Source organism: Archocentrus centrarchus, chromosome 13 (genome assembly GCF_007364275.1).
Source record: "Archocentrus centrarchus isolate MPI-CPG fArcCen1 chromosome 13, fArcCen1, whole genome shotgun sequence".
Classification (NCBI taxonomy): domain Eukaryota; kingdom Metazoa; phylum Chordata; class Actinopteri; order Cichliformes; family Cichlidae; genus Archocentrus; species Archocentrus centrarchus.
The window spans coordinates 28,543,028-28,569,437 of record NC_044358.1 but is presented as its reverse complement, the minus strand read 5'-3'; the positions used below and the strand labels follow the sequence as shown (position 1 = coordinate 28,569,437).

At 40.4% G+C, this 26,410-nt stretch overlaps 1 protein-coding gene across 2 annotated transcripts; it reads left to right on the top strand.

The window, feature by feature from the left end:
- Window positions 1-354: 354 nt before the first annotated feature.
- Window positions 355-26,402, top strand: vps53 (VPS53 subunit of GARP complex). Of its 2 annotated transcripts, none has more exons than XM_030744105.1 (22): window positions 355-498; window positions 870-950; window positions 3,458-3,507; window positions 3,603-3,669; window positions 9,621-9,707; window positions 10,165-10,280; window positions 10,708-10,827; window positions 13,888-13,966; window positions 14,089-14,232; window positions 14,330-14,472; window positions 14,991-15,132; window positions 16,028-16,123; window positions 16,278-16,372; window positions 17,384-17,626; window positions 18,799-18,946; window positions 19,203-19,285; window positions 19,385-19,463; window positions 19,656-19,804; window positions 19,891-19,960; window positions 20,738-20,875; window positions 25,515-25,619; window positions 25,829-26,402. In XM_030744105.1, exons 1-22 carry the CDS (start codon window positions 412-414, stop codon window positions 25,997-25,999), a joined length of 2,493 nt encoding a protein of 830 aa, XP_030599965.1. In that variant the 5' UTR covers window positions 355-411; the 3' UTR covers window positions 26,000-26,402. The 2 variants fall into 2 exon arrangements, with proteins under 2 accessions (XP_030599965.1, XP_030599964.1); XM_030744104.1 differs by having other exon boundaries at window positions 16,025-16,123; window positions 25,829-26,401.
- Window positions 26,403-26,410: the final 8 nt, after the last annotated feature.

Genomic DNA, 26,410 nt, shown 5'->3' with positions numbered 1-26,410 from the left:
AGCCTTATATGAAAATTAATGTGTTTTCACTATGAGCATAGCACACAACAACTATATATTTCATAAAGTGTACTCGATGTTTGAGCTGGACAAATTTTAAAAAAAATGCTATGGTTTATTATGTCTTTCTTAAAGACATAACAGAGAATTAAAGAGTCAGTTTTTTTATTTTATTTTTTTTACAATGGAGTTTTTACAGTGTAATCAATTCTAAGGGCGTCCAAAGGATGAAATCTGCGTCCAAACAGAGTGAGGGGTCGGGGGCGTGATGGAAATCCATCGCTCACAGATTATTGTAAATTCCGACAGTCCTGAAATGCAGCATTACCCTTTCCGTCATCGGTATCCCAGAAGTCTCCTGACCAGGAAGTGATATGCCGGAGAGGTCTCTGCTTTGGGTTTGTTTAGACAATGATGGAAGAAGAAGAATTTGAATTTGCTGAAGATCTGGAGGCTATTTTGCATCTAACTCCAGAGGTGCAACTAGCCATTGAACAGGTAACCGCTTGACGTCGTAGCGTTTCTTTGTAAGCTGTTGTTGTAGGTCTGTGTTGGTGTGCTGACAGCTGTCGGCAGGTAGGCTCAGGCTGACCATCCTGCTTGCTTCCTGCACGGAAAAAAAAAGCTGGACTACGAAAGCTAGCTATTAAACACCAATCTGACCGTAATGTTAACCGTGTTTGATTCACAATATTCGTGTCATATAATTAAAATATGAACACTTTAACGTTACCTTTTACCTTCTGTTTTTGTTTGTTTAATGTTAGGGTATCATACCGTGAATGACTAGTTATCTGTCGGTTAGCCCATGTGAAATAGGTGTCTGCCGTGAGGTTCCGACCAAACGTTGTTTGTGTTTTGTGTGCAAGGTTTTCCCCAGCCAAGACCCGCTGGATAGAGCCGACTTCAATGCTGTTGAATACATCAACACGCTTTTCCCCACCGAGCAGGTACAGTGAAGTGCTACACAACTGTCTGCAGTCAGGCTTACACTGAAATGTACACTATATTGCCAGAAGTATTCACTCCCCCATCCACATCGTTGAATTCAGGTGTTCCAGTCGCTTCCATGGGCACAGGTGTATAAAACCTAGCACCTAGCCATGCAGACTGCTTATACAAACATTTGTGAAAGAGTGCTCTCAGGAGCTCAGTGATTCCCGCAGGATACCGTAAAAGAATGCCACCTGCGCAACAAGTCTAGTTGTGAAATGTCTTCGCTACTAAATATTCCACAGTCAACTGTTGACAGCAACTCAGCCACGAAGTGGTAAGCCACATAAAATCACAGACCAGGGTCAGCAGGTGCTGAGGCTCATAGTGCACAGAGGTCACCAGCTTTCTGTGGAGTCGATCGCTACAGACCGCCAAACTTCATGTGGCCTTCAGATTCACTCAAGAACAGAACCTCATGGAATGGGTTTCCACGACTGAGCAGCTGCATCCAAACTTACATTACCAAGCGCAATGCAAAGTGTCAGATGCAGTGGTGTAAACCTCGCCACCACTGGACCCTAGAGAAGTGGAGACATGGTCTCTGGAGTGAGCCAAGCCAACATCACTGTCTGACCTCACAAATGCACTTCTGGAAGAATGGTCAAAAATTCCCATAAACACACTCCTAAACCTTGTAGAAAAACTTCCCAGAAGAGTTGAAGTTGTTATAGCTGCAAAGGCAAAGGGTGGGCTGATGTCATATTAAACCCTATGGATTAAAAACAGGATGTCACTCAAGTTCATATGCGTGTGAAGGCAGATAAGCAAATACTTTTGGCAATGTAGTGTATATGTTTATGTCAATTATACAAATTGATGTGGCCCAGGCTCAGACTGACACAAATGAAGTGACAGTCTTTGGGAAGTGTTTTTCATGGTCATTTGCCACAGTGGGAAAAGCCCATATTCTCGCCATTCATATATAATATGGTCATCTCATAATAAGCCTTGAAATTTTATGCCACAGAATGAGGAGCAGTGTGTGAAAAGCTAAGCGCACCCTTTCTCCTTCCATATGAATCAAGAGGGTAAGTAGCAGCCAGGAGTTAGTAATCAAATGAACTTGTTAAACTGATCATCACAAAGTGTGAACACCACAATAAAAGCAGAAGGTTTGTTGGTCTGGAGCATTCTGATGGAAATGGCAAGGAGGAAAGACAGTGATCTTAGAGAAGCAATTGTCATTTCCAAACAATTTGAAGTCCGTCATTCTACAAAGAGAAAAATGAAAGTTAAAATACTCGAGACAGCTGCCAATCTTCCCAGGAGTGGATGTCCCAGTAAATTCACACCAAGGTCCGACCATGCAGTGCTCACAGAAACTGCAACAAACCCAAGAGTTGCACCTCAGTTAGGCCCGTTAAATGTCAAAGTTCATGACAGTACAATTAGAAGAAGACTGACCAAGTATGGATTGTTTGGTTGCCAGCAGAACGCCTCCTCTCTTTAAAAAGAACATGGCAGCACAGCTTAATGTTTGCAAACTTGCATGTGGATAAACCACAAGACTTCTGAAACAATGTCGTTTGGACAAACAAGACCAATAGGGCGTACTTAGTTTTTCACACACACTGCTTCTGCATTTTGGTTTAATTTTTGTGAAATAAATAATGAAATGCTACAACATGTCACGTGTTGTCCATCTCAGGTTGTATTAATTTTAAGACCTGGTGAGGACTAAATAATTTTCCAATATATCTCCACATCTGAAGGTACACGACCCAAGGTGGACACTTAATGCAAATGGAATGTGTTGGTGCACCACTGAAATTCCTAAATTGGTTAAATGCAAGATGAATGTCATGAAGAGCAGTTGACTACCTCAGCTGGCCTGGACTTTGGCTAATGCAGCATTGGTCCATGTGATAGCTTGATCAAGAAAGAAACCTGACTGCGAGGCTAAATGGAGGGCACTAGTTACTTTCTTTGTAGTTGAGATTGAAATATGGGCATTTGTAGTTAAATTAGTCAGATTTTCCTTCGTTCATAATAATTGGTCTTATTCCTCTTGGGTTTGGGCTAACTTAAATTTTTTTTTTTTTTTTTGGGCCAATAAAATTTGAGACATATCTATATCATAACATGTGTATCCTCTCGTTCCATAAGGGGTCACTATAACCCTATAGTTTGTTTCAAGAAGAGAGCATAGTTGTGCAGGCGTTTTCACCTTATTGTGTTGTTTGCATAATACTTAGGTTAAGGGTTATACCAGCCCTGGATATGAGGCATAGATATTCCAATTGTATCTGAAGCAAAGCTACCTCCTTGTTTAAGCACAAATCTGTGAAAAGCAGCAGCATTTATGTTCAGTGTTGGTTTGCTTTCTGTTAAATGTATGCAAATGGAAGAATAACAAAAATGGTATTAGTTTTACAACTTATAATAAAATACTAAGTTTTGGAATGTATAAGGTAAGGTCACATTATATTTCCCTGATTTCCTGTCTTTGTATTTCCATCAGTCCTTGGCTAACATTGATGATGTGGTAAACAAGATTCGCCTGAAGATTCGGTGAGTTAGTGTTAAACATTTAATAGTCATTTTTCTACTTGTTTGTATTTGGCTGTCAGTGTGAATCAATTGCCGTTTTGTGCCATGTTTGACAGGCGTCTGGATGACAACATCAGGACAGTTGTCAGAGGCCAGACCAATGTAGGCCAAGATGGCAGACAGGTAAGTTGACCCCTGGGTCATTAAGTAACATGTAAAAGTCCTCTTGATTATCTCTTTCAGATATAAAAAAACAAAAACAAATATAGGTTTTAAAAGAAGTCCTTGAATAATATTTTGTACTGACATTGTTGGTGTAGTTCAATCAATGTGAAAACACACATTGCGAAGACCTTGTACTCCCCAGTGAAGTACAGAGACAAAGAAAAGTAATCATGTTCATACATAACGTGCGTTCATCAGTTGTGGTGTTCAGGATTGCATCCTTCTCCAAGTTAGAATGGTGCCACTGGCTGCAACAAACCCAGAAGACAGTGTCCCTCCCCCTCTCCGTCTCTTTCGTCTCTCCATATTGCTTCCATGGAAAAGGACAATATGACTCAGATCCATTCCTGCAGCTTCTACTGCCCCTCTTTACGGAAAACACGTCTGTGAAATAGATTTCCGTATGTAAATACTTAGATTTCTTTAAAACTCAGGCTTTGAACTCTTTGCCTTTTTTGTGAGACCACGATCAAAAAGAACAGCACCTCCTGATTTAATCCAGGTCCTCACTCACTCAAAGAGTTGTGGCTTAAAGTGAATGTGACACCTGATGGGTGAGCCCTACGTGTTCTGACCAGTTGATGTGATTAGGTGTGCATTGTTGTCAGGTAGTCTGGCTCATTGGTCCTGTCTCTCCCAGTTAGCTACTGTTTGGTAGCGGAAACCCTTTAAATCCCCTCCAGACCAATAACATTAAACAGTCTCACACAATAATTTTAGTTTGTTTTTCCAACCCCACAGAGCCATTCCAACTTTTCCAGGGGGAAAATCCTTTCTGCAGATGGAAAGACGGAGGGGCGTTCATTTCAACTGAAACATACAGACAGCAATAGAGTAAAAATGTCAAGATCAGCAATTTAGTCATTTCTGCTATTGACTGAACTCCTTCTTTGCAGTCCTCCGGTTGAAACCCATGATAGTAACTTTTGTGATGGAGGATGGAGTGAGCAAATTAGGAAGAGAGAGAAAGTTGAAGTGCTCTGGGTATGACTTCCCTTGAGTTTTTTGTGTAGTTTCTTTAGAGTCAGACTGTCATGCTTGTTGGCTGAGAGTATGGATATGTGACTGTCTTAGTGGTCAGAGTCTGGTGACTATAAGATATTCAGTGTGTTGAATTAATTGCACATGCAGTGTTCATCCCTCAATACATTTTAAGAGTTGGCAATGTGATTAAGGCTTTGTTGTAGTACAAGGGATTAAACCAGAGCACAGCGCTGGTGGCTTTACCAGCCGCCAGCTTTGTTTTTAATATACCAGGTGTGATCAGAAATTTGTGGGAAAGGCCTACAGAAACCTTACCTCGTTTAAATTTGGCTGGTTGTGTTTTATGACTAAAAACTGTGGAGGCAAATTCCCCCCAGCGTTGATGGGGAAAAAAATGTCTATGTCGCACTTCTCACTCGTTACATTAACGTCAGGGTTGGGAATGTGGGCTCTTAAACTGAAAACTGCTGTTTGGTGTCTGGATTGTAGCCATAGACACAGCTCTCATGACCAGTGATGATCCTCGACACAATATTCGAGTCATTTGAAACACACGTTGATGTCTCCCCTCTGCACATGTTTGAGGACCATGGTGAAATTACAGAGTGCACAGGGCAAGTGGTCATATCAGGAATTGCTAGGAGAGATCTGTAAATAAGTGGTCCAGAGGTGCATGAGAGCAACCAAATTTCAATCAGGTCAGGTTTTTGATTTTGATGGGCCAGTTCCCAGAAATGTTGGAAATGATCATTTTAATCATTGTAAACCATTTAGCTTTTTTTTTTTTTTTAAATATCTGTGGGTCTTCAAAGGCCAATTTTCAACAACCATCTGTCTAGTGTTCCAGTGGCTGTTTACCATGTTAAAAGTCTACCTGATCATTAGAAAATCCTTTCCCAGTTCCTAGTGCCAAACTGAGCAAGAGGACACGAGAACATCAGAGTTTGTAGTTTGAAAAACAGCCACTTCAGAGATCCTCAGCTGGCAGCCTCATTAAATGGCATCCATAAGACCAAGAATCTGCTTGTTTGTGAAGGGAATGGAACAACTGTTTTATGAAATGTTTTTTTTTTTTAATTGCCTTTATTTCTTCAAACAGTAAGAACAACAGATGATGCTCAAGATACTCAACTTTTTTTGAGCTCCAGAAAGGTCGCAAGGCATTGAATGCCAGTCTAGCTTTACTGGTGCGGCTTCTAGCATCTTCTTCTGCACTGCCGTCTTTGCTGACCACACTCCCAAGAAAAAAATCATGAATTATCCCATCAGTTATTCCATTGACTTCAGTGCGTTTATCATTATTCCATGAGCGATTCTGACATTGGTTTTCATTTCCAGCATTTCTGATTAATTTCATGTAAAAACAAAAACAAATGTGGTTCCACTGGTACTGTATGTATTTGTCAACAAACAGAAACATCACTATTGACTAGTGCTTTGACGATTTGGCTTTTGGATCACGCTACAACAGACAGCACTGAAGCTAAACTGAGCATGGTGACTATAATAAATGGTGTGAAGTGGCATAAAAAACCAAACTGAGTTGTGATGGCATGAATGTTCCCATTAGCTAAAGAAATGATGGCAGTGTTCATATGTGGCTTATATGCATGACTGAAAATATTACAGATGCAATTACCTGACGTGCCGAAGATGAGGGTGATTTTTGGGAGCCTTTTTGCTAATCTGGCTGTGTGCATCCCACACTACACACAGAAATATTTTTATCTGCTAGGGTTTGCAAACCTGTGAGGTTCCTGCCACATACAGCTGTCTTTGCATCCTCTCGCCTGCCCGTTGGCATGGCAACATGGATTTTTTTTTTTGCATGCACACCTGCTCCACAATCATCTGAGAATAATGCCATGGCACTAATGAAGAGGTTATTTTGCATTTATTGCTTTTTTTTTTTTATTATAATGAAAATTAAGGATGTTGTTTTGGTTTATGGATGTTTCATTTGTGGAAGAACAAGACCAAAAATTTATCATTTTCTGCCTGCCATTCACAGTCCTGTTAACTGATTGCTATTCAGGCTTATGGGAAATTAGCACCAGCCTCCAAATAATGGTTAAAAAAAATTAAAAAGCAGCTGGTAGATTTAAAGCACAAAATAATGATTTACTGTTGAGTGGCTGGTGCACTGAAACAATAATCTGTCTGTGGCTGGTAGATGTTGTTGTTGTTGAGTCTTTGGATGGTGCATGTGCTTACTTGTTAATCCAAGTCCAAACCCAGTAAGGTGTGGAGGAAGGCTTGCTTAGGTGTGCGTGTGAGGGAAAACTGGTTGCTTGACCTTGCCGTGCTCTCCTGGCAGCAGTTATGCATGATGGCTGCAAACTTTAACTCGTATAATTTAGCAATTGAAAGAAAACTCTTGTTTTTAGAAACTTGTCAATGTGCATTTTACACTGCATCGTTTGAGCTTGATCATCATAGTAATAAGTTGTTGTGCACAGTGGTACGCACATTATAGCTCTGTCAGTTTCAGGTTGTCTTCCTATAGAGTTGCTTTAGATTGTTGTTTTAATGTTAATTCAAAATTGGCCGTTGAGCTTTTTTTTGTGGTTTCCATGCTTTCATCTTTAGTCTACTGCACTCCCTAAACTGTCTTTTGTCTCACTATTCTGAGTCTATATCCCAATTATATTCATTATAACTCATTAAATGTGACTATTGTAAAATCCTAAAGCATATTGTGTCAAAACTATGCCAAGAAATGAGTATAAAGTTCTCAAGAAAAACAGTAGAAGCAGCATAGTAGCCGGCCACTCTTAAATACATTACAGTGCATAAAAAAATGCTGCCTTTGATATTATTTTCTGTCAGACTTGGCTATAGCAAACCTTTTTAACATGAGTGGTGATTTCCTGAGCTTTTCTCCTCTGTCTAAATTGTCTCCCTGAAATGTACAGGAAAGCTGTTCAGGCAGGGTTTCAGCTGTTGATCAGATTTATTGTGTTTGGCACAAAACTCAGAAGTAACATTAAGTATGCCCTTTACTTTAGAAAGCTACTCCGAGTCTGCCAGAGGGAGAAGTAAAATGCATCCCAACTGTGTTCAAACAATGAAACAAAGCTCTCTGCTTCTTGTCTAAACTCCATAATACAGCCTTATATGTGCCATGGAACATGTGCAGCTTATTGCATGTTAGGGATACACTGGTTTGGATGTGCGTGTTTGTGTGGAGCGCAGATAACATCTCTGGCATGGAGGCGCCTGCTGGGCAGTGGTCTCGCTCAGCTTTCCTCAAGGCTAAATACAGGAAATGAGTGCTAGGAAGCGAGCCAGATTGACTCAGCTGAGTCTGCATGAGCGACAAATTTCAGCTTGGGAAGTTTAAGCCTCTTGTGTGCACTTTGTTTGTTTAAGAACTCCTCCAGGGAACCTCTTTAAAGATTCAGTGGCACTTCTTCCTCCCAACCAACAGATCAAAGAGTGATCACTTAACCTCTCATTTTTTCCAATTAATTACGCCAGTTACATGAAAACCAAAAGGGTGGTATGAAGCATAAAAAGAAAGGAGGGTATGAGATAGAGGCAGATAACTAGATGCCGTTTTAGTTTAAGAACTTTCAGGTTAGAACGCCCTCTGTAGGGTTAAAGGCCAAATTAGGGTTTCCTGACTTTATGAACTGGTCATTTTGTGTCATCTTTACTTTTGCTGAATGTCTGCAGGAGACTGTCAGCAATCACAGCTCTTTGACACCAAACAGGAAGGAAAATGAATCCCCCGCTGTCAGTGCGAGCTGTATTTATGTGTCAGGGTGCGTGTTTGTTAACTCGATGTCTACTTGTTTCTTATAGGTGCTTTTAAAAGTGGTAAATTCCTTGCACAGCTGGTGCCAGCTGTTAGCATTCCCTGTGCTCAAAAGAGTCTGAGGACAGTCAAAGCTGAGTCTGCAGAGCCACCACAGCACTGGGCCAAATGAAGCCGGTTACCTTGGCATCAGATGTCTGGACTATCAAAGAACAGCTGCCATGTGTGATGATGGGGAAATATTAGAATGGCACCTCAGCTATCTGACAAGTTTCACTGTCTAATTTTATCTAATCTGCCCTGGCTTAATAGGCTGTTAAAGCTGCTAATGATGTATTTAGCCTTTATAGTGACAGCCTTTATGCAGTGCTTAGCCTTATGGCTTATATGTCAGCTTAGGATCTATCAATGTCAGCTATCTAGTTAACGTGTCAGTTCTACACATAATTAGTATGTATGACATTGCTCCATTCCAGAGCTGGGAATAAGCATTAGCAGGATCATTTTTCACCTGGACCAAAGCCACTGTTGAGACCACATTAATAAAAAAAAAAAAAACAACAAAAAAAACATTCCATGGAAATTTGACCCAGGCAGCCACGACCACAAATGGCAGACAGATATTCCAGCCAACACCTGCTTCTCACAGCAAAACATTAGAAGTCCAACTCACTTTTGAAAGTTTGATTTATCAGGAAGTTGATGATTTTATTCAGACTGACAGATTTTAATTGAATGTTTATTAAAGAATAAATCAGTTTTACCAACTGTTCCTGGCAGGCTTTCCGTTTTCTCTGCTAATGAATTTGAGTTGTTTATTTGTTGCTTTGGGGGAAGAAAGGTATCAGTGTGAAATAAAATCAAGGACATTTATTTAATTTATGATATATTACATACGAGAATAGAGTTTAAAGGGCACTTATTAGGTTGACTTGTTCACAATGAAGATGGAGACAGCATTACACCTCCTGAAGAAGAACCATTAAAGACTTTTTTTTCTTGTTGTTTTGTATTCTGCTCTAGTGGATGGCCAGCCAGCAAGTAGAAAAGTCTCTAGATGTTCACTTAGTCAAGCCTTAGCATGCAAATGTGTGAGTCTAACTGTTTTAGTGGTTTTTATATAGTAGCAGTCATCTTATCATGTTGCTCTGTTTATTTTGTGCAGGCTTTGGAGGAGGCCCAGATAGCCATCCAGCAGCTCTTTGGAAAAATCAAAGACATTAAGGACAAGGCTGAGAAGTCTGAACAAATGGTACACACAAGCACACACACACAAAGGTAGCTTTCTGAAGCTCGCTGGTGATTTGACCCTTGCAGGGGCGAGATACAGTCTGCATCCTCCTGTTACAACAGAGGACTGTGGGGCAAGTTATTTAAAATCCAGGTGATGTGCCTTAGTCATGGGAAGGCCAGTAGGATGAATGTTTACATAGGAGATGAGTTGGGATGATGAGGGGGAGTAGTGGCAAGCCGACTCTCCCTTAGGAGGCATCTAGGAAAAATAGTTTCTCAAAGCAGTGGGTGCGCTGTTGATCCAGCTCTGTCTCTTCTGTCATATTGCATCATGCGGTGCACCACTCTTAGATTCATTCTCCTTTTTGTGCTTCTTTCTTGTCTTACTTTGACCGCCTCCTTCTTTACATGTTGCTTTCTCTGCCCTTTCTCCTTGTGGGTTATTTGCCTATCCTGTCCGACTTGTTCCTGCACAGGTCAAAGAGATTACACGGGACATCAAGCAGTTGGATCATGCCAAGCGCCACCTCACTACTTCCATCACCACCCTGAACCACCTGCATATGCTGGCGGGGGGCGTCGACTCTTTAGAGTGGGTATAACAACAGAACTATTCAGAAAGTTCCCCAGCATGGTAATGAGTGATTTTAGTGTATCATCTGCACCCACGGTTCTTGTATAATGTAACCAACAAATCGTCAGCTACACAACAGTTTTATTTTACTTCAAAATTAAAAGTGGTGCAGAACAATTGTTGGAGCTAGGGGAAAACCTTCTACTGCATACGGCAACATGTGAAACATCATCTTTCACCTTCATTTCATATAGATAGAAACAGTAACTGCACATTGTTCTTATAGCTGTCTAAAGATACAGCCAGTGACATGCAGCTGGAATGATGCTAGCCTGATATGGATGCACATTTTTATAGAGGAGTTTGGTTTAACTACTTTAGAATATAGGTTTGGATTGATTTTTAACTTTTTTCCAAAAATACTTACACATGTTTTATGTTCCAGAGCCATGACCAGAAAGAGGCAGTATGGTGAGGTGGCCAACTTGCTGCAGGGAGTGGTCAACGTGCTCGAACATTTCCACAAGTATATGGGCATACCCCAGATCAGACAGCTTTCAGAGAGGTAACTTACACACACACACACACACACACAACTGCTTGTTAATGTGAATACCTAATCAGCCAATCACGTGACAGCTGTAATACTAATTTAATACTGCTATAATACTTGCTTTTCTTTCAATCCTTTTAAGTCACGTTTTATCTAAAATAAAACACAGTTTGGTGTATTTAGCTTATTTGTTGTGTATAACAAATATGTGTGTGTATAGCTTTGTGAGGGAGAAATAAAACTATTTTTTGTTAATGTATTTTCTACTTGACAGAATTTTGTATTTATAATTAACCTTATACTGGCCACTTCATTAAGAACAGTGGTTCAACTTCTTGTTAACACACATATCTAATCAGCCAATTGCATGGCAGCAACTCAGTGCTTTTTGGCCTGTCAGCTGTAGTTCAAACTGAACATCAAAATGGGGACAAAAGGTGATTTAAGTGACTTTTAATGTGGCATGAGTAGTTCAGAATCTACTGAGATTTTCCCACACGACCAGCTCTAGATGGTTTCGAAAGATAGAAAATATCCAGTGAGTGAGAGGTGTCTTGGTGAAAATGCATTGCTTGGGCTCATCCAAAATGAACAAAAGAAGATTTGATGGTACGGTCAGAAATTGACATAAAGAACAAGAAAGCATGGATCCATCCAGCCTGTGTCACCTGTTCAGGCTGCTGGTGGTGGTGTAATGATGTGGTGGGATATTTTCTTGGCACACTTTGAGCCCCTTAGTAATAACTGAGCATTATTTAAATGCCACAGCATAATGTTGCCAACCATGTCTACCCCTTTATGACCGCAGTGTACCCATCTTCTGAAGCCTGTTTCCAGCATAACGCCTCACAAAGCTCAGATAATTTTAAAGTGGTTTCTTGAACATGACGGTGAATTCACTGTACTCCACGGTCACCAGATGTGGGTCTAATCGAGCACCTTTGGGATGCAGTGGAATGGGATATTCGCATCATGGATGTATAGCTGACAAATCTGCAGCAACTGTGTGATGCTACCATGTCAATATGGACCAAAATCTCTGAGGAATGCTTCCAGTAACTTGCTGAATCTGTGCCACAAAGAATTTAGGAAATACTGAAAGTAAATGGGGGTCCAACTGGTACTAGCAAGATGTAACTAATGAAGTGGCCAGAAAAAAGTGTGTGCTTCCGTAAGTTTAATTCTGTCTCAGTTTTTTCATTTTCCTTTTCCCATGTTGTATATTTTCTGCATATTTGCTGTATTGCACCAGCTCTTAAGTCCATTTAGTGTTTTGCTCAAGTTCGTATGGACAATTTGATGAGAAGCATAACTCAAGATCTCATTTCTAGTAGCCACAGGGTGATTTTTTTCCTTACAGCTGAAATACAGTTGGAAAGTGGTTACACTAGTAGGTGAAGAATGTTGCTTATTACATCCTGTTTATGCAGATATTGCACACATACAGGGAAACACAGGAAGGAAATTCACTGAATAGGGTTGCATTATGCCAGAATTTCTTCCATTGTGAGAGAGAAGGAACACGCTATTTCTGAGGCTGTGTTTTCATCTCTGTGTATTCCTTTTGCGTATGTGTGCGGAAAATGCATTTTTCACACCGAGTCCTTGAGATTAATCATTCTTTCAATGTCACTCATCAGTCCCGTACCTCTAAAACGATTCTTCGTTTGATGGTGTTTGTTGAGTCAGTCGTGCCACTGTCTGAATGTTGCCTCACATAGATACATACACATAGATACATACACACACACACACACACACACACACACACACACACACACACACACACACACACACACGGTTCGTAGTTGTGCTGTTGTTGTCTCACAAAGCTCTTCCCAGATTTCCATTTTTACTAATATTTTCCAAGAACACCAGAATCAGTATGGGACATGTTAAGCAGTTTAATATTCAGGTTTAAAGCAGAGCTGATCCATAAAAACAAAAAAAAGATGACCTTCTGTTCTGTTTTGATTGAGGTGTGGTAGACAGTGTTCATACCAAATAACAGCTGCGTGGAAGAAGTGACTCTGCTGGAGAGAAGGATGATAGGAAAGGCACAGAGAGGAGGGAAGATATGAAGGCAGGGCTGACAGCTGGATGCTGGACAGTCAATAGAAAGTATCAAGACCTCTCCTAGAGAAACACGGGCTACACAGACTGTAGTCTATGAGGAATACAAATTAGCAAGCACACAACTACAGATGCAGACAAGAGAATACTACACAGACAAACTTTCTTGTTTTTAAAGCAAGGTTTCTTTAAAAATGTGAAATTAACTGGCTAATATGCACGTTATAGCTTTCTGTCAGGCTCTCTTTGACATTCCTCTGTTTAATTCACTGAGAAATTAACCTTTTTTGTTCAGACAGCACTTTGAACCGTGACTAAATGGAGCCAGTGTAGCTGTCACCTTTGAGCAAGTTTAACTTTGATTATTTTTTAATAAGCCTTTCTCACTTTATCGCTTAATGCTTTTCCCCCTGTCTGAGTCATACTGCTCAACTGTGGCCACATAGATGCCACAGAAATCACTGCGAGCTGCGGAGTTACTGTATAATTAGAATCTTATGCTCTGAAGCCAATCAGAAGAGCGAGAGATGTTGAGACATCCAAAAGCGATATTGCATCTCCACCCTCTCCTGTTTATTTGGAATGGCTGTCATGCCATTGGTGCTGTACTTAGTTAACCTAGCTTGGATGTTTTGTTTCTTTTTTTGAGTTTTCAAAGTATTTTACTGGTTACTGGTGATTTTTTTTTTTTTTTTTTTTTATATAATCATTCAAAAACACAGTTGACCCATTATCCGTGCCTATATTTAATTGTGAATAAAAGGCTGACAGCTGTAAAATGTTTTTCTCTTTGACTTTTTGGGCAAAAATGTAAATAAGGGTTCTATTAACTGGCTGTTAGTCATAAAAGTTCTCAGTCAGAGTAGCTGGTGAACCAAAATATTTCTGCCTCTGTACTTTGTTCTGTATTTTTGGAGGTTTACATTAAAATGCTCTAATTTCTGCAAGATGGACTGAGATAACAGTTAATTGCTTAGTGACCATTTTTGACCTCTCTAGAGTAAAGGCGGCACAGAGCGAACTGGGGACTCAGATCTTGGCAGATTTTGAAGAAGCCTTCCCCTCTCAGGGCTCGAAGGTAAATATCTCTTCTGGAAGTCTCCATTTTGAAGTACCCCCTTTCTTTATCTACCTCTCTTTAAAAAAAAAAAAAATAAATAAAAAAAAACATGTTTTGCATGTCCCAAACAATTTTCACAGAGACCAGGTGGACCCAGTAACGTGCTGAGAGATGCCTGCCTGGTGGCAAATGTGCTCGACCCACGCATCAAGCAAGAGATCATCAAAAAGTTTATTAGGCAGCACCTCTCAGAGTATCTGGTCCTCTTCCAGGAAAATCAAGATGTAAGCGCTAACTGTTTATTTACTCTACAGCTCCATAATAGAGGGAAGCTGAGTCAAATCTCATTTTAAAAAGAAATATCCATCCCTGTTTTATCAGGTTGCTTGGCTTGATAAAATTGACCGCCGCTACGCCTGGATCAAGCGGCAGTTGTTGGACTACGAAGAAAAATATGGGCGCATGTTTCCCGAAGAGTGGTGCATGACAGAGCGTATTGCCGTGGAGTTCTGCCACATCACCAGGTAAATATGCATATAACACATGATTTAAAACCCATCGAGAGGCATGTGTTGACACGAAAGTTAGGTTATGATTTATGGTGTGTATAATTGTCTAATTTATGCTGATTAGGGAATACTGTGTGTCTGTCCAGCTGAGGTGAATTTGAATTAAATTATCCAGGCAGAAATCGAGAAATTGCTTGTTAGGACTTTTGGGCTTTATGAAACGAACCCCGCTGTTATGGCGTGCCAGGCCTGACTCCTGGATCTGGTACAGCTTTCTGCGCAGTTGACGTAGGTGGCCTACATGAGCAGTGACCTAGTGGGAAACGCTGCTTAGTCTTCTACGTCTTCTCTACAGGAGAAAACGTAGAAGACCAAGTATGTAGGAACAGTGTGTTGCTACTGGGAATGAAAACCATCTGGTCAAAATTGCAGCAGTGTCAAACATTTTGGAATTTGAAATTATAGAAATTAGAGGTAACATGCTCAAATTGACACTACATCTGTGCTTTGTGTGTTTTCTATTACTCCCAAAGGGCAGAGCTAGCCAAAGTGATGCGAACGCGGGCTAAGGAGATTGAGGTGAAACTGCTTCTGTTTGCCATTCAGAGAACCACGAACTTTGAGGGCTTGCTGGCTAAACGCTTCACAGGATGCACTTTGACGGATGCTCCCGGAGTAAGAAAAGCAAACAATACATGGCTAACAATTCATGCCTGCTGAATGCGAGCCACCTTGGAGTTTTTAAGCTGAAAATATCCAAATAATGTTTAGGGAGAGGAAGTTTGATCATAATTGCGACATAAATGCACTCCTTCACTGACACGTTTCTTGCTATATGGAAGGTCATCTGAATACCGTCACATGGTAAACTGATTCAAAACATGTGCTCTCCAGCTGGAACTTAATGCTTGCTGAAATACTTCCAGTTAGGTTTTGTTGTAGTTTAAGCCAAATGGGAGGATGCTGATTAATCCCAGTGAGTCAAAACATATCTTTGATTTTTTTTTTTCTTGTTTATTTACATGAAACTGTTGATTTATAGCTTATTTTGCTCACACAGTGCTTTTGGTGGGTCACAGCCTAAAGAAATCTTTTAATCCAGGTCATTCTGCCATGTGGAGGTGGAAGTGATACACAGAATGGATGGATTATAAGGGGCGTAATTAGTTTTGCCATGGCCAAGTAGGCCAGGCTTGTTCAGAACTGATAATGTTTAGCCTAGACAGAGTCCCTCTTGTCTTCAGTTCAATTAACACCCATGCTGGTTTGGTAATTCAATCAGGGATTTGGTTGAGTGGAATTAATTATTGGAGGTGCAGCTTCATGAAAGCCTGGTCTGTGTTGACAAAAAGGTAATAAATCCCACATTTAATATTAAACAGCTTTTTATTTATATATATATATATATATATATATATATATATATATATATATATATATATATATATATATATATATATATATATATATATATATATATATATAACAAATTCTTTAGTGAAAATCAACCTCTTTCATGCGCTACTAACTGAGCACTACTGAAAATTTTCTATCTTTATTTTTATAGCAGAAGAGGCCAGAGAGCCCACTAGACCCAACTAACCCCTTTCTGGAGGATGACCCAGCAGAGGATGCGGGCACAGAAAAGGATGAAGATCTTGCTAAGGTGAGCTGACATGGATTAACGTCATCTGATATTTTTGGGCAACATAATGGTGCTGTCAGATATTGCTTCCTTTGTTGAATAATTTTCTTGAGGCAACATAAAAATGTCTTGTTACCTTTGCTCATTAATGATGCATTTTCTTTGCCTCTTTTAGCCAAAGAAGCCCAAAGCTCCAGACAACCCTTTCCATGGCATTGTCTCCAAGTGCTTCGAACCTCATCTATATGTCTACATAGAATCTCAAGACAAGTGAGCAACACACACTCATAGAAGCAGAGAAGATCAAATTGGGTCAGGGTACACAGACCCAGAATTGGGAGCAGGTTGCGCATAAAGCTGGCACATGCATGCTTTTTCCATTGCCCACTCATCAATCAGACCCCCACCCCTATTCTACTTCACTCCCTTTTCTGTCTTTCCATCCGTTGTTCCTCTATCCACTGTGGCATAAATGTTTCCCATTAGCTGCACAACCACAGACACTGAACGAAAGAGAGAGAGAGGGAGGTTGAATAAGTGCTGCCGCAGCAGATCTGCCTATTTTCTTTCCCACCTCTTTATTTTTTTTCTTTTTGGTAGCCTTTCTCCAGTCTCCCTTTATGTAATTTATGTTTCATTTTTGTTTCTCTTGATCATTATTTTATTTATTTATAACCCTCTTTCTCCGAATCCGTTTTTTTTTTTTTTTTTATTCTTACTGCCTATTTTTTTTCACCTCCCCTTTCACTTATTTTACCACCACACTTAAATTCTCACTCAGTCACTCCCCTCCCCCAGTGTTGGTGATGGCTCCTATAACAGTTCTGGGACTACGGTGCTTGTATGCAGCCCCTGGTTCTTGGCTCTTTGGAGCATTAAATAGTGTTTGTCTGTCCAAGGGGATGGGATTGACCTATTCTGCAGCTACAACCTCATTTTAGTTCTGTCCAAAGGCCTTACAGGCAAGGGCCAGATCAGCTTGTCCCCAGTGGGACATAGCAGAAGAGAACAGTGGCCTGCTTGTTTTGTCCTTGGCTTTAGTTCCTTGATTCAGCAGGATTGGGCCACACCAACTGGCTGTAGACTTGTTGACTGCAGCACTGATGATTTTGATGCTTGAACTATTTTCTCCTATTTATCCATCTGACTCTGTGTGCTTGTTATTTTGTCTATGAACTGATCTATTGGGTAAGAACACAATAATGTTAGTAATTGATTTAATTAATTTCACAAGGCCTTAATTCCATGCATGCATGTCTGCTTTTTTTTTTTTTTCTGCAGGAATCTGGGTGAACTGATTGACCGGTTTGTGGCTGATTTTCGGGCACAAGGCCCTCCCAAGGCTGGCACAGAGGAGGGCGGAGCAGTACTGCCCAGCTGTGCTGACCTCTTTGTCTATTACAAAAAGTGTATGGTGCAGTGCTCCCAACTGAGTACTGGAGAACCAATGATAGCTCTCACAACCATCTTCCAGAAATTCCTCAGAGAGTACGCCTGGAAGATCCTTTCCGGCAACCTGCCTAAGTAAGATTGTTTCAGGTTCGGTCATCTAAATTAAAAGTGATATGTCTAAAATGTCATTTGTAAACGTTACATTATCAGCTTTGCACTGAAGGTGGTTTCTATGGTTTTTCTTTGAGAATTTACAGATAAATAAAAAAGTACCAGCATGACATTGTTGTAAGATGCTGAATCTCCACAAAAAAAAAGAAAAACATTTGAAAAAAGGAGTAATTTTCAAAACTTTCCGTCATTGACAGATTTATTTAAGATGAACTTTTCCCCAAACACAGATGTCACGCTTGTATTCTGGTTCTGTGGCTGTTCTGGAGTCAAGTCTGAACCTAACATCGTCAGCCCTCGCTGTATTTGCTGAATGAGAATAAGAAGAAGAAGAAGAAGAAGAAACAGCCTTTATTGTCCCACAGAGGGGAAATTTGGGTGTAACAGCAGCCGCAGTTATTATAAATATAAATAAAGATATAATAATTCACACTATTAAGAAAAGAATATATATAAAAACAACAAACAATATTAACCTTAATACTACTAATAATAATAACACTATATACAATGTGCATGATGTGCCGGACTATTTACATGCTATTTACATACTATTTACAATAGCATGCTGTAAGCAATCTGGAGTTGGTTAAGTTGTGGCAAAACCCAAAATGCTACCAGCAAAAACATCTCTGGCTCACTGGCCACTTAAGAACTCATCACTAGCTTTGGTGTGTACACACAAACACAAAGGAGTATCCGTGCACTGTAATTACACACTTGAGCTTGGTGACTAATGCATACCACATTCTGAGTTGTGTACATTCGCTGTCATAGATGCACTTAGTATGTATACTGAAAGACACCCATGCAGTGTGGTGTGCTGTGAATTGGTTTTGAAAGAGGCCCTTGAAAGGAGCTTGAGCTATGTTGTGGGTTTAAACACATATTTATGTTTTGACATTTATTAATGACTGGGTTGCCTGAATGAACTCTCATTGGCCCAGTATTCTCTGCGTTCCCTGCCTTCTTTACCCGAGTTAGTTAGCAGACCTTTTTAGTTTTGGGTTTTTTTTTTTTTTTCTTCTCTTGTTTTCTGCTTGTATTAATCATGACCTCTGTGTTACTTTTTGTTCTATGTCATTCTTTCTACTGCTGATTTTCTGCCTCTCATTTTGTCAATCTCTGTCCAGATCCAGCACTAACAGCGGGGGTCTTACCATCAGCAGTCTGTTGAAGGAAAAAGAAGGCTCTGAAGCAGCAAAGTTCACTGTAGATGAGCTCTGCCTGATCTGTAGCATTCTGAGCACTGCAGAGTACTGTCTGGCTACCACACAGCAGGCATGTACAAATATCTGTTCAAGCAGCATTTGTGCATTTATGTCATGTCAGTTAGAGCTTTATGAGCAGAGACAATATCCTTGGGAACGTGCACGATGTCTGCCATGGTGACAGTTAACAGACTGACACGTTTGATCAGGAAAACGCTCATGATTAAAGCCTTAAAGGTTTCATCCATTCTGGCCCTTTTTTGTGTGTTTACGTGCACATTCATGTTTTGTTTTTTTGTTTGTTTTTTTTTGTCTCTGCGTTGCAGTTGGAAGAGAAACTGAAGGAGAAGGTAGACAAAGTCTTGGTGGAGAGAATTAATTTGACAGGGGAGATGGACACATTCAGCACGTACGTGACAACTGCAGGCCAGCTTTTATTTCTTTTAAAAAACAAGCCTACCTTCTGTTATGTGACGAGTGTGGTGATGTTCCCTTCGTGTTTTCACAGTGTGATCTCAAATAGTATCCAACTGCTTGTTCAGGATCTCGATGCTGCCTGCGATCCCGCTCTAACTGCTATGAGCAAGGTTGAAGACAGTCATGCGCTCACACATTCATCTTCTATAATAAATACGCTTGAAATCAAATGCATCGTTGTTTTGCGAATGTCTTTTTGCCAGCAATTGTTTTTTTTCTAGCTTTATTTCAGTGCATTTAAAGGAATTATCATATAAACCAATTGGAAAAGTATCTTAAACTTTTTATTTCTGCCCCTCTAGATGCCGTGGCAGAGCGTGGAGCATGTTGGTGACCAGAGTCCTTACGTTACATCCATTATCATGCACATTAAACAAAATGTGCCAATCATCAGGGACAATCTCGCCTCCACACGGAAATATTTCACACAGTTTTGCATCAAGTTCACAAAGTACAGTGTATAAACACACATTCATGCTTCTTTCTGTGAGCCCTATGTGAAAGTTCCTAAAGTTTGTCAATTCTTTCTATCCTCAGTTCTTTCATTCCCAAATTCATCAACCACCTGTTCAGATGTAAGCCTATCAGCATGGTGGGAGCTGAACAAGTAAGTTTCATTTAATGCAAAGGTGCATTACTGTTCTGATACATACATAATGAGGTCTATTCACTTTTTGTGTGTGTAGATTTGTCTCTGTACACCACCGCAGGGATATTAAAATAAAACAATCAAGATGTGACTTTCAGCTTGAATTCAAGGGGTTTAACAAAAGAAGTGCATTAACTATTTTGGACTTAGTTGTTTTTATTTGTCGTCCTCCCCAGTCAGAGGGCTGTAATTAGGGAGGCCTGTTCCTTCATCATTTCATGACAAATTAAGCAGACAAAAGATGTGGAGTTAAGTGTTGAACTTGTATTTGGTGGGGGGTTTTTTTGTTTTGTTTGAGAAAATGATATGCCTACCTCCTCGAGAAAACTGTCAAAGAAGTAGGCATATCATTGTTGAAGTCTACAACTGAAAGCCTCCTTCATGAATATACTCACAAAGGGTTTACAAGGTTAGAGTTTGATGGAAAACATCCAGTGAATGAACTTGTATCAGAATGATGAGAAAATAAAAGCATGGAGAAGAAGGAAAAACGGCTCGTGGTCCAAATCACAGCATATCATCTGTTAAACATGGTGGAGGCAGTGCAGTACTATTGTTAAACCCCTTGAGTTAAAGTCTGCTCTTCATTTGCATCACGATTGTTTGATTTAAAATCCACTGTGGTGGTGAGGCAAAACTACAAAACTGTCCAAAAGCTAACCTAACTGGATAATTATTCTTCAGTGACTGGTCTTCTATGACTGAGTTTAAGTCTTGTGTAAACTATCCATCCAGCTTCTCCTTGACACTCACTCCTTGAAGACAGTCTTGTTGGATCTGCCCTCCATAGGCTCCCAGGTGCTCCGCAAGGCACCTGCCAGCTACACCAAGATAGTGGTTAAAGGCATGACACGTGCAGAGATGATACTGAAGGTGAGGAGTGGGAGGGGGTATCGCTAATGTGATCTGGACTTCAGTGCAGCTGCTTTATTCAGGCACTTATTTCTTTGCAGCTTTCAAGTGAATATTTGTTCAAGTATGAAAAAGAGCCAAGTTAACCATCCTTAAATGTATGCTGGAAAATCACTCAACCTTACTTCTAAGCCCACTGGAGATTTATTTAAACAGTTTACCCTTCATGCATAAACTCAGAATGAGCTTGCATCTTTAACTGATGGATTTAAATGAGAACTCTGAATACTGTGTAGTTAAACTTAAACACAGTATCAATGATACTCAATTTTTATGGTTCAGCTAAGATTTTATTCTATTTAACTAAGGTTGCTAAATTCCAGCTGGCCATTTTTTTTACTACCAAAGCTTTATTTTCTGACCTTTAAAGGCTTGGCCAGTTAGATAGAGCCTTTTTATGTAAGTGGGTTTTTCCTTTATCCTTTATTTGCCGTTTACCAGATTTGATGTTGAAACCCGACAGATCCCGTTAAACACGAGCTTTTGTGCTGACACTAACATTTAGCCGAGAACAATCTGGCACGACCTGCAGCTAACTCCTTTTCCACCGAACTCAACAATAGACTGAACAAACATTTCTCCTGTGAGTGTTTGTGGTCGCAGGGCCGAGCCAGCTTTAAATGTTTGTCTTGAGTCACTTGAGCAGATTATCTGCTTGGAGTTTATTTTGGGCAGAACAGTCCTTTAATTGTCTCTTTAACCCCACTTACACTAACACTTTATGAGCATGTTTCCACAAAATAAACCATCTCACAGGAGGTAATGAAAGAATAGGAATGAAGCTAATGCACTGCTTTTTTTTTTTGCTTTTTTTTTTTAATGAAGGCTAAACAGGCCAACATGATACACACACTCAGTATGTGGTTGACTTTGAGCCAGTGGAAAGGTGTGAGTGAATAAATAAATAAATAACTAAATGCTTTCAACCATGTGTCTACTCAAGAAAACACACACCCACGCGTGCAGAGTACCATGCCGCATGTAGGACGTTGTTTTCTTGAGGAGTGCAGTCACTGGAATCAGCCCTTATGAGACTCTTGAGGACACTAGCATGTGGATGCCATAGATTAATCTCCACCCTAATTAACTATCCCACGAGGGTAGAAAACAGCACACACCCGCCTGTCCCTTGATTTCCCTTGGACTCCCAGGAGACCTTCTTTTCTTCCGAAAGATGGGCAGTCTTGATGTGTGGCTAAGTGTGGCCTGCTCTGGTCATGCTATGTTGGCCAGTAAGAGCGTGGATCTGTGGCTGATTGTATAAGAAATAGTTTAGATTGATGGCGCTTTTACACCCTAACTTAGATTCTGGCCCTCAGGCACACAAACTTTGTTTTGTCTTAGACAGTTACTGTCTTGCAAACCCTTCTAACTATTTCATAGTCGATTGTCTGTTCAGTCTGTTGTCTGCGGGGATACACTCCGTTCCACGTGGCCTCTGAAAAACCTGTCTTTGTCTGCCTGATAAATGCCCCGAATATACGTACGTACATTTCCACTCATCTGCCGCACATTAAGAAGGCTTTCACATTATAGAATTATGTTAATTCATTCACATCAGCCCACGACTGTCTGCTTTTTCTTTTCCTGAATTTGACTGCCAGTGGGCCCCTTTAGCTGGAATGTGATCTGCATGACTTGTGGAAAGCTCTCACAGACATAGCTGCAAACTTTGATTGATTTATATGCATTACCGTGACAACAGGAGACAGAATAATCATTCCGAAGGCTAGAAATCTGATACCGGGAGACGTGTCATAAGAAAAAAAAAAAAACCTTGATGCCAAACAAACTGCTGAAGAAATTTTCAGGTAAATTGCAAATACATTAAAAAGGAGTATTTTTACTGATATGATAGACTGAATGACAATAAAGATCTGTTCCTGTAACCATTTTTAGCTTTCCAAAGACAGTAAAAAAGAAGCTTTTGTACTATGGCAACATTTTACGCATTGTGTAACATCAAGGTTCCTTGTAGGTAATTGCTTCCACCTTGAGCTTGGAGTGAAGCCTCTGAAAGACAATCCCAGTGAAAGGAGGTCAATACAAGAATTCCTCTGCCTAACCTCAACGATAGTTTTAGATTACACTCGCTGTGATGCTGTGGCTTGAAATTAAAATCTGTCTTGCTGAGAAACTGCAATTCAGTGGGAGAGTTAAAGGAGCAATTTAAGTATTTAAAGCTTTGAGATTAAAGCAGATTTCTTGTATGTGTCAATTAATTAAGTGCAGCCTAAGTTCTTTGAACTGGAACAGCTTTGTTTTGCAAGCTTTCAGTTATACCCTGGAGAGCTTGTATAAAGTCCACAGGGGTAAATTAGAGTTTAAAATAGCTAATATTTAAATCTGCTGTTTTTAGAATTATCAGAATAAGATTTATTAACCAAATGAAAATTTATGTAGTAGGATGTTGAATTTTTTTTATTTTTTTTTTGGCTTATTTGATCTTATGGTTTCTTTAATGATCTTGCACTAATCAAAACCATGCCGTTTTGTTACAAGTAGATGTTACTATGACTTTAAGCAGCAGAATTTGACCCCTTTTTGCCGCCTGAGGAGAAGAACGAGCTGCATATGTGATGTGTGTATAGAGTTATGGTTAATGAGTTATCAAACACTTAACAGTCAGCACAGGAGGACCAACATAATGATTTACTTGGAGTTGTTGTTCTGACATGGTGATATGGCTAATGTACATCTAGCTCAGTCTTGTCTCAGACTCTGACACTTTAGCTGGTAAATGTTGTCTTCACCAGCTACAGGCTGGGGTGGTGGTGAGTGGGTGAAGTCTGAACCGAAATATTAAAGTTCTGTGTCATGAAGCCAAAACAATGAGCTGAAAGGTGCTAAAATACTGAGGGTAACTGCAGAGTCTTTAATAATTTGAACCCTTACCAGGATTTCACTGTTAGAATTTTAGGCAAGTTTTATGTAAATAAACTAATAAGATGCAGGCATTTTTTTAATGCCTTATATTAAACCCACCAAGAGGTCACTCAGTGCTGGCTGCTATGCAAGTAAACTCTTGGATTTAGTAACTTAGAGATTCTCCGTTAACACCAACCTCCATCAGATGTTTATTGCCGCTGCTTGTCAGGACTCCATCCTGGCTATTCCAAAACATTCATGTTATTCTTTTTCCAACAGTTCTGTTGATTTGCTCAACCCACCCTCTCCTAATGGCTGTTCATAAAGGTAGCAAAGCAGCTCTAAACAGTGATGCTCCCTCCACCATGTTTTGCCATTGGGACAAGGTTTTTTTTTTGTGTTATTATTCAGTGCCTTTTACAATTACGTTTGCACAGCATATATTTACAGTATTTTCTTACTCATCAAACCATTCTGAGACTCCCTGGGGCATTGTCATTCGGGAAAAGCCACTCCCACTGGGGGCAGAAGGGGTTTTCCTTTAATTTGTCACCTGTCTTTATTTGGGCTGTCTGTTTTGGGAGCCAGTACTTAGTTATGTTCAAATTGCACAGGAATTTTTTTGGTCTGTCTGAGACGGAATCTCCTGGCCGGTACAAAGCCTCTGAGACGTGGCTGTTTTCCACACCCAGCCCTGCTTGCCATGGCTCTGTCTCTCTTTCCCACTTTTGAAGTTCTCTTCTGGAGAGTATTTTAAAGGTAACCCTCATCCCTACCCTTTTCAGTGTGATAAATTTCCCTCCTCCTTACTCTGTTTTTCTTCCCCTTCTAATGCCCATTTTCATTCTAAACTGCCTCTCCATCCTTCTTTCCTTTCCTTTCCTTTTTTTTTTTAACAAGGTCCCCACAGGCCTTTCTCTTGGCCTGGCTCCAGGACAGTTGCTTAGTAAATCACTCAGTCAGCAGAGCTTGTAAGAAAGCAGAGAATTCCACACGATCCTGAGCCTTTGATGCCTGCTCTTCACTCGCTGCCTCTTTTGCTTCTGATTTCTCCACTCGCTCACTGCCTCTGCAGCTCGTCTTCTCATTTATTTTACCTCGGGTGAAGACAGAACCAAAGCTTGAAAGGACAGGCTCAGTTAAGTGAAAGATGGGAGAAACATTTTGTGAGCTGGTCCCCTCTGTGGACGCGTATGCATGAGATGGGAATTGGGGTGGTCTGTCAGCCATGTGTTGGTCTGCCTTCTCTGTAGCGGCTTCAAGAAATGCTACCCGAGCTGTGTTTTCCACCCGGTCTCTGTTGTTTGGGGGGAAAATAAAATAAATCAACCAAGAGAATTCAATCCAGAAAATTTGTGCTCCATTAAACTTTTTTGCCTGCTCTTGAGTAAAGCTGATTTTCACCCAGACTCATTATACCCCCAAAATAATTACCGGTGATGCTAATTCTTGCCCACTGGTGCATGAAGTAATTGGTGTGTAAAAGGAGAAAAGTCTGAGGAGGGAGTACCTAAATATAGAAGCATAGTCTAAACTTTGTTTGCAGCTAAAACTGCATTGCTCCATCAGCTGGAGCCCCTCCTTTCCCCTCATTTGGCCCATAGCTGGCCCATGTGGGATCATTTAAACATCTCTTGGGTCATCCTGTGATGGCTCACAGGAAAGTGGTTGATGCTGGTGGTTGTGGTGGGAGGAGGAGGTGTCACCAACATTAAACTCTGCTTTTCTGCAGGTGGTGATGGCCCCACATGAACCTCCGGTGGTGTTTGTCGATAACTACATCAAGCTCCTGGCTGATGGCAATCCTGAGACCTTCCAGAAGATTCTGGATATGAAGGTCAGTTAGCTTGATTCTACCAGTAATAATATAAATAGCTGCTTCTACTCTTTGTTTTAAGCACAATAAACATATTCAGTTAGTGTGGATCTTCTCATCTAGCTTTCAACATTATCTCCGATAATATCTCATATCTCTTATTGTTAACCAACATGCTCTTTTGTTTTTGTTTTTTGTTTGTGTCTTACTGTTGTTTTGTGCGTGTGTAGGGCCTGAAGCGCAGCGAACAGAGCAGCATGCTGGAGCTCTTCAGGCAAAGGCTACCCACTCCACCCTCGGGAGCAGACGGCGGCCCCTCTCTGTCCTTCAGTACACCCACCCCTGAGCAAGAATCCTCACGTATCCGCAAACTAGAGAAGCTCATTAAGAAGAGACTGTGAAATCACATCTTGAAAAGCGTAGGCTGGCATGGCCTTCAACTTTGTTGCGGTTATTCATCTCAAAGACTCCATCATGCTCCATTTGGTTGTCATGCAGAAAGGGGGGGGGGGCTGAATTTTCTGTCTGATACGCACCCAAGCTGAGGGTGGATTATGAAGAAGCTTCCTCAACTGTTATTTGACTGTTAGATGTGTCACGTATTTCTGTGGTTTCATTACACTAAAGCCTGAGCTTTGTAACATTACTTGATTGTTGCACAGTGTTCTTGCAGATTGTGGACTTGTTGACTAAAACTGATCAGAGAGCTTCTGGCTGCTCCATTTGACATATCTATTCCGGGATGATTATATGAAGCCTGATGTTAATTAAAGCTGAAAATAATATACTTAAAGGATAACCATGGTTTTGCT